This window comes from Pygoscelis adeliae, unplaced genomic scaffold (genome assembly GCF_000699105.1).
Source record: "Pygoscelis adeliae isolate BGI_AS28 unplaced genomic scaffold, ASM69910v1 Scaffold114, whole genome shotgun sequence".
Classification (NCBI taxonomy): domain Eukaryota; kingdom Metazoa; phylum Chordata; class Aves; order Sphenisciformes; family Spheniscidae; genus Pygoscelis; species Pygoscelis adeliae.
This window is the reverse complement of record NW_008824587.1, coordinates 166,023-178,452: the sequence shown is the minus strand read 5'-3', so window position 1 is coordinate 178,452 and position 12,430 is coordinate 166,023. Positions and strand designations below refer to the sequence as shown.

The following is a 12,430-nucleotide window of genomic DNA, read 5'->3' as shown; positions in this document are numbered from 1 at the left end:
AGGTAGACAATGGAGGGATTACGAACTCTGGCAGTATTGCAGCAAACCGGTCCCTGTCCCAAGTTCAGAGGGAGCCCCCACCCCCCAGGAGCCTGCTGTCTCATTCCCATGCAGCATCTTTTTGTTACTTTGCTGTCACATCAGTCACTGACATTAAAGATCACCATTAGCATAATCTCTCTCCCCATTACTGTAAGACGTGAATGGTAACCGAGAATGAGACAAGTGTTCTAGAGACAGGAGCGACTCCTTCGGTCTCTGAGGCCTCTCCTGCTATCATTTGAGCTCACTTATGCTGCTTCTATTTTAAGGCTAGGGTAGGTATCTAATCTTTCCTGTTCAAGCAACTCCCTTCTGTCTGACTTTAGTGCTTCTGTGCAACTGTATGAGCATTTGTGTTCCTTCATCGCTCCAGGTTACGTGTGCAAACTGTGTCGTTTCAGTGCCGCAGTAAAAGATTTGCTAAAGGAAAAACAGAGTGATCTGTTGTGCCTGTCCCTGCCCAGGCAGAAGGAGCTCAGAGGTCCTGCCCATCTGCCTGCCACGGCTTGAATACTTTGACAATTCAGGAAGACCATCAGCATCATAAATTTTCAATCCTTGGGAGTTGTTACAATTACTTCTGCTGTCAGCCAGTCAGTTAGTGGAGTGATATTGGGAAAGCAGTGTGGATTTATATGAGCTGGGGCTCCGGCTGACCGGTACGCAGGCAGCAGCCTGGCTGCGTTCCCCTCTGACAGAGAGCTGATCTGCTGGTCAGACTCCCCAGCAGGGCTCTCAAAACTGGGACACGTCGTTTGAGTGCTTACACAGATGGCGATGGCCGAAGGGGAAGGCCGTATTTTCAGGTAGCCAAGTCAATACACAATTAAGCACATTTCTGTCAGTTAATGAATAACACTTGTAGCTTTGTAACAGACTTCATGACTCCCATGGAAGTCTTTTTCCCGTATCTGGCTCTTTAAAAGCAGCTTGTCAAATTTCCAGCTGCATGTTAATTATTCTAAGGTCATTCCAGTTGAGATTTTTTTAAAAACAATTTCCAAAGATAATTTTTTGAAAATAAAGTCTTTTTTTTATTTGTACAGGTATGCACTGGATTTTCCTTTAGCAAAGCAAGTTGTACTGAATGCTGTGCTTCTGCAATAGCAGAACCTAGTTTTACTGAGTTAGAAAGCACTTAATTTTTTTAATTGCTTTATGTGATTCTTCTGCTGCTGATTTTTAGCTTCATCTGAATGAACAGTATGGCTGTGGGGTCTTGGCTTCATGCAGCAGCTCTTCTCAGATTGAACCCTGGCTTGACATCTGATGGGTCCCAAAAGGCAGTAGTGCTCACTGCCCCCGCTCATGCCAGCGAGTTGTCCTCGCCTTGATGAGGGGTGACCACTTTGTGCCAAGACGGCAGTGGCCTACGCCTGTCACTGCTGCAGAGCCTGCAGCCTGGCAGGAGGCAGGCAGCGCTAACAGCTTCTGCGTGGCTTCCAGCAGCTCCAGAGCGCCCACATTTATTGTAGACTGAAGAGCTCATGTGTAAACCCAAAATCCCACCAGTGCAGTTTCTCCTGCCTGTGTTTAGCCCTGCGCTGTTAGTGTGAGGAAGATGCCAGATGCATTTGCCATTCACTCACTCTAACCTGCATTCCCCATGTGAAATGCCAGACTCTGCTAACAACCCATTCTCTGAACCTGCCAGTGACCTGCCTGCCCAGTGGAACGCAGCATCGCTCCTAGCGCAGTGTGGAGAAGACTGAAGAGGCGGTGTCGGCAAGCGGGGTTATCTGATACGGGTTTGCAGCTAGTCTAATGCAAGGAGAGGGGCATAATTGGGTTGTGGGGAAACCCTAGCCAGGGCAAAGCCCTACTAGGTAACATGCCACATGTGTTTTCTCCTCCTGTGTCTGTCCTTGCGTGCTGTAGTACCAGCAGGACCTAGTGGTGCTGCAGGACAAGCTTCGCATCTCCAACAAGAAGCTGGAGGAGTATGAGACTCGCTTCAAGTGCCAGGAGGAGACAACGCAGAAGCTGATGTTGGAGTACCAGGCCAGGCTGGAGGAGAGCGAGGAGCGGCTCCGGAGACAACAGGAGGATAAGGAGATCCAGATGAAGGGCATCATCAGCAGGTACAGAGGAGGTGGGAGTGCTGGAGATGACAGTAAGGCAGGCAGCCTCGTTGGTGTTAGAGCTGACCCCTGCTCAGGAGAATTGGGTTTCTTTGGAGGTGCAGGCAGGTTTCCCATGTGGGTTTTCCAGCATTTATTCACTTTCTGTCCTTCTGGGTTACAGCCCATGGGGGGGGATTTCAAGCCCTGACTCTTTGGGTCCCCACATCAGTGTTACCCAGGACAAGGAAAACCCCAACATTTTCCTGATTGACAAAGGCAACACTTCAGGAGGATCTGGCAGGCTTGCTCTTCTGTTCATATGAGCAATAGATGTAACGATCAAAATGTTCATTTCCTGATGTTTAGCTAAAGATCTCATCACCATCCCATTAGTCCTAGCTATAAATCCCTTTCTCCCACCCAGTGAGATGCGGTGTTTACATTTGTCCGGGACGTAGGCTGTTCCAGTGCAGCTAGCTTCACCTTTACCTGAGCCAAGCCAACTTGGTGCTTTTAATCAGCCCTTATAAATGGGCCAGCCTTCACTGTTCCGTATCACTTAAGCTTTGGGACAGCCTGCTGTAGAGGTCTCTAGAGAAGAGTAAGAGCCAGAAAAAAGACTGGTTCTAGACTATTGGTTTGTGTGTAAGAAGAGGTAGTGCCAATGACTGTGTTTCCTTTGTGCTCGAATGCACAACTGCGGGTCCTGGGAGCACCTCAGTGTGTGCCTCAGCATTGCATTTCCAGATGAGACGGTTTGACCTGGTATGGATGATGGGGGCTGCTATGTGAGACCAGTTCCGTCTGTAGACTAGCTTCGCTGGTATTTCAGATCTCTTCCTATGTGCTTCAGAGATGTACATCACCCCTTTGCTTCCTTGGTGTCAAGGACTAAATGAGGACATGATGTGTATCATTCACTCTGGGTGGCTGATTAGACGTGTATGAGACTAATATCTGGGCTTAGCAGAGCCCAACAAACGTAATTTTTTCCTTGTCTGTTCGGCTGCCAGACTGATGTCAGTTGAGGAGGAGTTAAAGAAGGACCATGCAGAAATGCAGGCTGCTGTGGATTCCAAGCAGAAGATTATCGATGCACAGGTGAGTGCCCGATACCAAGGGCTGCAGCACTTTCCAGGGTGAGTCTGCCAACGTGCAGCCTCCCTGCCATGCAGCAGCGCCAGCTCAAGCAGGGCGAGACTGTGTGCGTGGGTGAGTCAGCACCAAGCTGCAGTCAGTGACAGAGCCGGTCCGACTTCAGCTTTTGGATGCAATTTATTGTCACAGCATTCGCATTCGTACAGCTGTTTCCAGCCTTGGAGTTTGGCAGGCAACACAGAGGGTGTGGGGGGTGGCAGTCTGTGGAAGGATCGTGCCCACAGTTCAGTCAGTTTGTGGAAGGATCATATCCTCATTGGCTCAGTCTGAGGTCCCCGGAGCTTTGCTTAGTGCTTCATGTTCCAGTAATACTTGCGGGACCTGAATACAAGGAACACAAAGCTTGGCCAGAGCAAAGCCAACATGTTTTTTCAGCCTTTGGGGTGTGGCTTGCAGGATTGGGAAGCTCAGTTATTGCTATAGATTACAATGGCAGGGGAGCATCAGATGATGGGTGCAAAACACTGTGCTTGGAAAAGAGAATCTGAAAATATGGTCCATAATCTTTTAATTTGTCTAGGCAGAGACCAGCATTGCAGCAGCTAGGCCTTCCTACAGGTTGTGGCTAGGTGATAGTATATTCTAGGCTTACTCTTAACAATCCTATTAATCGCTTGTAAGTCACTACTCATGACTAATTTACTGTATAGCTAATTAAAAAGGAGATGAGACGGTAGTAACTTTGTAAAAGGAATCACTGTTTTTCTGTAGAGCAATTTGTTCAAAGCTAGTAAATCATCACGTTCCCTTCTGCGCTCCAGCAAAGCCTAGGAAATACAGGGGCATCCGTAAGGTGCGAGCGGTGCAGACTGCAGCCTGCCAGCAGCTCTCGACAGGCTGTCCGGTCTCCTGCCATCTTGTGTGTTACGTGTGAGGCTTCTGCCATGAGCCAGTCCACGCTGTTCTCTTTTTGTCATCTCAGGCTGTACAATAGTGTTGGACACATTCGCACACGGATCTTCAAAGTTACACACAGGCAAACTACCGTGCGCCTCTGAGTTGGTTCTGTTCCCTCCCGCTAACGGCAGACAGAGGAGGAGGATGACTTGTTCAGTGTCGCAAAGAGCAGGAGTGGCAGAAGCAGGCTGCAACACGGAAGCTCTTGCTTCCGTCCTTACGATACTGTAATCAGTGAGAATTGCCATCAAAGCCATCCTGGGAGGCCACAAGTCATTTAAACTATTAATTTACACTAACAAAATCAATTAAACACTGACAGGAATAACTACCTTGGGAGAGCACTAGGTTTTAGAAGAGGAATCTTACTGTCTTTGTAACAGCTGCAGTTAGAGCAAACAGTACAGTGAATTTCTGTAGAACCGAAGAATTAGAGAAACTGTATTATCTCCATTTTGTTCAGGATGCTAAAATGAATTTAGCACACATTCCACAGGCAAAGTACATTTGTGGCCCTGCTAAAAAAATGCTGCATAGCGCTTAAAAAACCCACACCTAAGAATGCCAAAGAGAAAGGTCCTGGTCCAAGAGGCCTCTGGGTCGCTGTCTCAGGACAAGCCCTGGCATCGCAGAGGGACAGGTCTCCATGCGTTTCCACTGACTGTTCCCCTCTGCCCATTTGTTTGCAGGAGAAACGCATTGCTTCATTGGATGCTGCCAACGCACGGTTAATGAGTGCCCTTACTCAGCTGAAAGAGAGGTACAGCATGCAGACACGTAATGGGATCTCCCCCACAAACCCAACTAAATTGCAGATTACAGAGAATGGAGAATTCAGAAACAGCAGTAATTGTTAACCCGTGGAGGGCGCTGCCGCAGGAGAGGAGGCCTGGCCAGAGGGACCGTGCAGCAGCAGGTGTGAGCCGCGGCTTCAAAGAACGGCTGCTCTCTCCCCCCAGAGAAACCAGCTCCTTACTGCGGACGGCGCGCTTGACTGAGCCTTTGTGGGAGATGCTAATGCCAGCACATTGAGGGGACGGAAAGATCGAGTGTGAGATGAGTGGCATAAGGAAATAACATATATTTGAGAATCGCTGTCACTGTTGGATTTAAATCAGTGTTTAATGTTTAAACAAAAGTAACCTTTTCCTTCTAAACTGCCCAAAGGATATGCCTCACCCCTCCCAGCAAGGAATAACATCCTTGTCATTGCAGTAAGCGAAATAAAGGGAGCTGGGCAGAGCCTGCAGCAGGCAGTGGCCCAGTAGGTCCAGTTAAAGTGTGCTGCTGGATGTAGCCGTGCGAGGGATGGCAGCAAAGCTTGGCCCGCTCCTCCTGTGACTCCCCCTGGAGCACAGCCCTCTCCCAAAGCAAACCCCGAGCCGACCCCAGCCGTCTTTCCTTATGTGGCTTTTGTGAGGCCACTGATTTCTACAGCGGGTGACTGTCCACAGGGCATCTACGCAGCTAATTAGTGTTTAATTAACTCTGCCCATATAGGGAGCACAGCCCAGATGAAGGGTCAGGGCGCGCTCTGCGCGATGCGGTAGCCGAAGGGGTGCTGCGTGGGGAACCACGGTGGCAGGGCGGTGGAGCAGGGCATGACTGGTACTGCTGGGGCTCCTGGGGGGTCCCTGGGCAGCCCAGGGGAGCAGAGCAAGCCCAAGGCTCTGGCACGGGAGTGGAGGGAGGACCCGGCACCCGGTGAATGGCGCCTTGTTTCCTCTCTACAGCTTCTGCTCTCTCACAAATAATGGGGAAAAGTCTTTGTAAGCAATAGCCCCAGGGCACTGTGTCCCCCACACACACACTTCTAGCCACAGAATAAAGTAAATGTTGCCTGAGGTTGGTCCCCGAGCTGTGAATGAGGTGCAGGGGCTGGATTTCCTGGTGCCCATTGTGGTAGAGGGGGAGTGAGGGGCTACGTGAAATGGCCAGCTTCTTGCTTGACAAAGGGTTCGTTATGGGGATGTAATGCTCTGTGCAGAGATTTTTACTATTTCTGGGGAGAAAAACAGACAAAGAAACAAGAAAAAGCCCTGAAGAACCATGAAGATCGGTAATTGTATTTCTTTTCTTTCACAGTATGCATTAGAAAAAAAAAGATCCCATTTTCTGGAATACTGTCCTCTTTAAATTGGGAATGAGCACTGCATGGAAATTAACCGGCTCGAAGAATGTAAAACATGGTCATAAGGGAGTAACCAACAAGAACAGCAGCCACCACCGAAAGCCCCCTTGTCAGGAGCACTGTGCAGGCATAAGCCAGGATTAGACTTTCCTAACTGCTGAAACACGCAGATTCGGCACATTCAGACACGTTGTGCTCAGCGGAGGGGTCACCTCCTTAACGGGGGATTGTGCCGCTGACCTGCCGCCACGGTGTGTTTGTTGGTTTGTGTTTTTTTTTTTTTAAGTTAGTACTTCATGACTCCCACTTTCAGAGCAGGTTACTCGTACCACGAGCCAGAGAGATTTCTCTGTTACGGATGACAGTGTACAGTGTACAGGACATCTGCCTATTCTTCCCACTAAAGTTTAATACACTGGTCAACGCCTGTCCTAGCTCCTCCTGCCATGTGTAACTGTACAGTCAAAGGGACTAGGATGTTCACTGAGCTCTGCACAGCTTAGGTACCGCCTCCAGCCTCACACTGCCTAGGCTGCCTGAGCAGGACACTGTTTGCCAGTAAGCTCTGCATTGCCATGCTGCCCCACAGCCATAAGGCTCATTAACAGCATTCTTCCACATGCAATTGTTTTCAAAATTAAAGATGCTTTTTTTTCCTAAACGTTTTTCTGTTCCCTGGAAGCCCTGGGCCAAGCCCGGTGCGGCTTGGTCCTTGGAGGAGCGAACGTGTTGCGCTGAGGTCTCCACACCCCGCCAACGCCTGCAGAGTGGTGCAATCGCACAGCAGACCCCAAACGGAGCTCCTCAGAGAAAAGTAATAACTAAGTATTTATGACAAATACAGTCACCTTTGAATTTTGGAGACTAGCACAGATGGCTTTGAAGAACCTCACAAAACTGACAAGGTTACAACTGGAGAAAGACCCAGACAGGTTAGGAATATACAGGGTACTGTGAACCGTTGGGTACGTACACTTAACATCTGCCATTGTCTCACAGTCAAACACATTATAAGAACCCTGCAAAAAAAGACTATTTTAAACTGCTGTTGCCCTGAGATGTATGTTTAAAGCTGATTGTTTTTGAGTTCCAAAATATTTGTGTTGCGAGAGACGGAAGTTTTTCAAGAGAAAAGTAACATAGAGGAATGGAAACGCTAACAGGGCATGGGGGCGGGCGCCTCACCGGCAACGTTTCCATTCATACGCAGAAGTAATCTGGGGATGCAGTCAGTGCTCTCCGTAAGAGCTGGAAAAAAAGAAATGCCCACAAAACGATTGTTTAGTACTGGAGCTAAGCACAGTACATCTTAATCTTCTCCTCAACCACAAGCCAAGGCACTGCTCCCCCCCGCCCCGATCTGTCAATCTCCTGGTTAACCGCAAACTTGCAAATTACCGAACACACATTGTTCTGCTGAAATAGCAGGAACGCTTAAATCCTTTCACAGCGAGTTATTAAAATCTTAAAAGTTCCAGTGCCAACACTTTCTGGAGTTGTTGCTTAGTTTCCTGAGCTAGCATGAAAAGAAATTCAAATCAGGACAAAGTCTCGTTACAGCAGAGATTCCCCTTCCTCTTCTTCCCTGTCTCCTTCCCCTGCAACTGTCAACAACTGGACCTAAATGTGACCTTCCCCTACAAAGGTTTGGGGGTAGGTTTTAAGATCCAGGCTCAGTTCAGTTCTGTTACTTCAGTTTGTGTTTCTGTTATTTATAAACTGTACATTTATATGTGTGTGCGCGTGTGTGTGCATGCGTGTCTGTGCGCATGCGTGCGTGAGCGAGCGCGAGGGAGCCAGCGAGCGCGTGCGAGCGCGCGCGAGCCCCGCGTGGCCAGGTTACCCGATGTGGCCTCGGACCTGGTATCTGGCGTAGCAATACCAGAGGCAATCCCAAGAGGTGCTTGCAGCACCAGAGCAAAGCAACCACTATCCGTAATGTTCTGTGATCTGCTCCATTTTCTTTTTCGTTCTTGCTCTTTCTACAGCAAGAGGCTGTTCTAGTGCAAACTCGTCAAAGTGTAAACAAAACACAAAAAACACACTCAGATTTTTATCTTACTACAAGTCTTAATATTTTTTTGTAAATGTTTTCAGTGTTTACTGTAATGTATCTATCTCACTAACAAATGGTTGTATATAGTAACTTACTTCTGGTGCTGCTTATTCGGTCAGGATTTGGCTGTATCTCACTGCTGTTTTGGAGAGGTGGACTCAAACTAGCAAATCTGGATCCAGACGCAGGTTATGATTTCAGCCTCCTCCCTTTGGGGATCTGAGGGAAGGGGAAGGGAGGGAAGCCAGGGATCCAGATTTGGGATTGGTCCACCTCGAGGATTCTGTTCTAAGAGTTTTGATTTGGGGTTTTGTTAAACTGTAGTGAACACGTCTGAAAAAAATGAGCAAACTTTTGTGTAAAGGGGAATGAAATGGACTGAACAGTATCCCAAGGTCTCTGTGGACTGTAAGTATCATCGTTTTGGACAGGGATTATGGCTTCAGTGCCAAAAGTTTGGAGGGACCAAAGTCCTTCGCCCTGCGAACTAATACTACAGTGTAGTCACCAGCCCCTTTTGCACCAGTTTAAGCAAATCCTGCTGCCATCCAAAGAGTCCTGTGTCACTCTGCATTGTCATTTGAGTCTGGTTGGTTTTGTTTTCTGCTTTTGCAGTTGTAAAGCACTGATTGCACTGTGAGAACACGCTGAATCCTCTGGCCTGGCAGCTAGCCCCGTAGGTTGCTGCAGGGTGCAGGACACAGGTTCTGCTACTACAAATATTCCTAAAGGGAGAAGGGACTTGGTGGACCTGAGAGAGGCATCACAGGCTCTCCAAGGAAAGCAATCAGCAAGTAATCAATTATTTCCAAAGTATAGAGCGCTCATAGGCTTTTCCCTGTTACTAGTGTCCATACCCAGATGCAACAGAAAACATACTGAAGTCTGTTCTGTGATGAACGAGGAGAGGATTTTTAGTCACAGATGGAAAATGCACTGATGCATTCGGCCAGGACAGCCACACGGTGTGGCTCATAGATTTGATCTGCAAGGGGCTCATTTCCCCCAGCGATCCCAGGGCAGGGGTAGAGCCCCTGGGAGACGCCTTTCTGACAGCAGCACCTATGACCAGCGGTGTCCAGCAGCTCCACCAAGGTCACTGCCCTGGCCGTAACACGTAGCTTTGCCTGGAGAGCGTGAAGCAGAAAAATCCAAAGGGAACAACTGCGACACTGCCCCTGGGGTAGGCGGGAGGGCTCCTGAGCAGCACGCCGTCCTTCCCACCTGCAATGACTGTAGGGGGTCAACCTCTTCCCCAAAGGTTTGCGTTCAGAGCAATCCAGGCCACCAGGAGAGCCCTTAACTGGCCCCAGGAAGGGGCACTGCCCATCTCCAAGTAGGTCTCTGACTCTTCAGGGCCACTTCAGAGGAGACTGCTTAGCCACAAGGCTTGGACGTGTGGCACCTGCCCTGCTCTGAGAACCGCCAAGCCCCGCTCTAACCCTGCGCAGATAAAACTCTTGCCTTTTTCTTTTCCCTTGGGGGAAATTACACGTGGGGTGAGAGGGAGGACGACAGCAGCATGCTAACATGCAGCTCATGGGCTTTACAAACCAAATCCAATCTTGAGGGCGTTGCACGACATTCAGAAACAACCATGCTTTGAAAAAGGGTGTCACGTTCAAGCATTGACTTTCACAGATCCCCTGAGCTGTGACATTGCTGTAAATGCCATGTGGTTCTGCATCAGCTACCAGTACCCCAGAGTGTAGTCTCCATGTTCACGTACTCCTTTATCATACATCACTGTGTCTTAAGATATACCTCTCTCTGTATATCTGCTTAGGCTGATACTTGTTCCTGATAAGCAGTCGCTATGTTTTATATCCTCTTATAAAGAAAAATCTTTTTTTGTAAGTATGTTTAAAAACAAAGCAAAGTGGAAGTGTTCGCTGAATCTCCTTCAGCTCCTTTTAAACTATGTAATAATGTACAGAGAAAGTTGTTGGTGTTCAAAGAAATGATGTGGCCGTGCAATTTATGTACATTTGCAATTAGAAATATTAAAGATTTATTTAGATATTTTATGTAAGTGCTCCAGCACTTCTACTCAGTCATTTACAGTTTCTAGAGCATCCTGGCACATGCTGGCCACATGCACACACGAATATTTGTCCTCTCTCTCCAGACAGATCATCTGAAATGCTACTCGCAGTAGCTTTTCAGCCATGGCCTGGCTGACCACCACCTTCCTGGCTAGCACCCATCACTCAGCTTTGGGGGAGGGCTGGGCACTAGGGGAGACTAAGGGGACAAGCAGCTCCAAGGGCCCGCAGCCCCCAAGACTTGGCCAGGAGCCACATCCCTGATTTGGGCATGTTTGCAGCCGTGGTAGAGGCCAGAAGAAGACGCTGTGGGAGGTAGCAGCAAATGCTCGCAGCTACTCTGCCATCTCTTGACACCAGCCAGTGTGCTGAGGGCCAGAGCCCGGCTTTGGCTGGGGCTGAAGATGCACAATAGGCTGGACACGTGCTCTCGTGGCCTAAGGCAGCTCCGGAGTGAGGGCAGACGCAGCAGAAGCCTGGTTGGGCTCACTCAGCACAGGGAAAAACATCCCCCTTGTCCCTCTGCTGACAGGGAGGGCAGGCTGCCTGAATTCTGGCACCAGACTGTCCCTGCCATCCCAGGAAAACCCTTCTCCAGCACATCCCTGGGCTCGCTGACCCGCCGAGCTGCCTGGACAGCAGTGCTGGGGCTGCACGAGGCTGCGTTACTGCCCAGCCGACCCCGCACAGGCAGGCCTTCTGCTGCCCACAGCCTGCCTGCGTGCGCCCGCTGCCCACCTCTCCTTCCAAACCGCCCTTCTTCTGCCTCGCCAGTAAAAGTAGCAGAAAACTTGGAGGAGAGTCATTAAAACCCTGGGCAGCATCAGCACCTCTGCCTCATTAACATCACCATAATTAGCTCCTCCAAGAGAGGGGGAAGACAGGCTGGCTGAATCAAAATGACTCGGGATGTGGAGGGTGCCCGTAGCTATTCCTGTGCTCAGACACCAGCGCTGCGGCAGCTCTGGACCCAGGCTGGTCACTGGGGTCTGCTGGCAGCGTGAGCAGCACGAGCGAGCCAGATGGGAGAACCCTCTGCCGCTGCTTCTGCCAGGACCTGGCAGCTGCCGAAGAAGGGAAGGCAAGAGTTACCCAGGCTAAAATCCTCCCTCTGGGCCCTGCCTTCCCCCTCAGACCCTTCCTGACCACCCTGCAGCGTTTTACAGAGTCACCTGCATTTAACCGCATCTGTCCTTGTGGGTAGGAGCCCCGTCGCCCTGCACAGGGCCTGCGCTGGCCACGGGCTGCACAAAAGGCAGCATCTCCATTACAGGGGTGCTGACACAGCCTGTCCTGCTCTCGCACTGCTCCTGCGTCGCCTCAAGGTGATGGTCCCTGGGCAGCAGCTTTTCCAGCAACTCCCCAGTGTCCAGGTAGCAGCGACTGCTCCTGCTGCCCTTCCCACCACGGCTGCAAGAGCCCCGAGCATCCTCCACACCACACAAAGTGCTTGACACTTCTGTACCCAACTGCTAATGCCTGACCCTCCTCATGACACACCCAGGCACTGAAACTGTGCTTTGCGGGAGGTCTGAACCTTCGGTCCTCGCTGCAGCTCACCGGAGCCTCAACCACCTGCCTGCCGCTGGGCACTACAGTCAGACCATTGCCCGAAGCACGCTCTGCGCCCGCGGCACAGCCCGCTCGGGAAGGTCCCGCCTGCTCCAGCAACCCACATCTCTGCTCCTTGGTGTTACCAGACTGGGCAGGGGAGCTCTCGTGCCTCCAAATTTAACCTGATTTTGAAGGTTGAGAGAGAGAGAAAGAAAAAACAGCCCAGGAAACACAGAGCATCTCGGAAGCTGCTGCAAGGAGAGATTAGTCAATAACACCTTGATTTGAATAAAACCTCTTTAGCAGGCTGTTATGGCTTCATTAGAGCAGAGCTAAAGTCTCAGCTGAAAATACCCAGAACATCTCTGTGCACTTGACAGCTTTCAGTGTCTGAGACTCTGGAGCCTGGCTGCAGCTGCTCCCAGCAGGTTCAAGCACAGGCGCCGCTCAGCAGAAGGGCAAGGCTGGGAGAAGTGAGACTCTG

At 50.0% G+C, this 12,430-nt stretch overlaps 1 protein-coding gene across 1 annotated transcript in view; it reads left to right on the top strand.

Annotated features, from left to right (window-relative positions):
• Positions 1-5,999, top strand: part of DAB2IP (DAB2 interacting protein) — a 140,943-nt gene extending 134,944 nt beyond the window's left edge. The window contains exons 14-16 of the mRNA XM_009322128.1: positions 1,921-2,123; positions 3,119-3,206; positions 4,850-5,999. Of these exons, the coding sequence (XP_009320403.1) occupies positions 1,921-2,123; positions 3,119-3,206; positions 4,850-5,017 (459 nt within the window). The 3' untranslated portion in view covers positions 5,018-5,999. The remainder of the gene's footprint in view (positions 1-1,920; positions 2,124-3,118; positions 3,207-4,849) is intronic.
• The last annotated feature ends 6,431 nt before the right edge of the window (positions 6,000-12,430 follow it).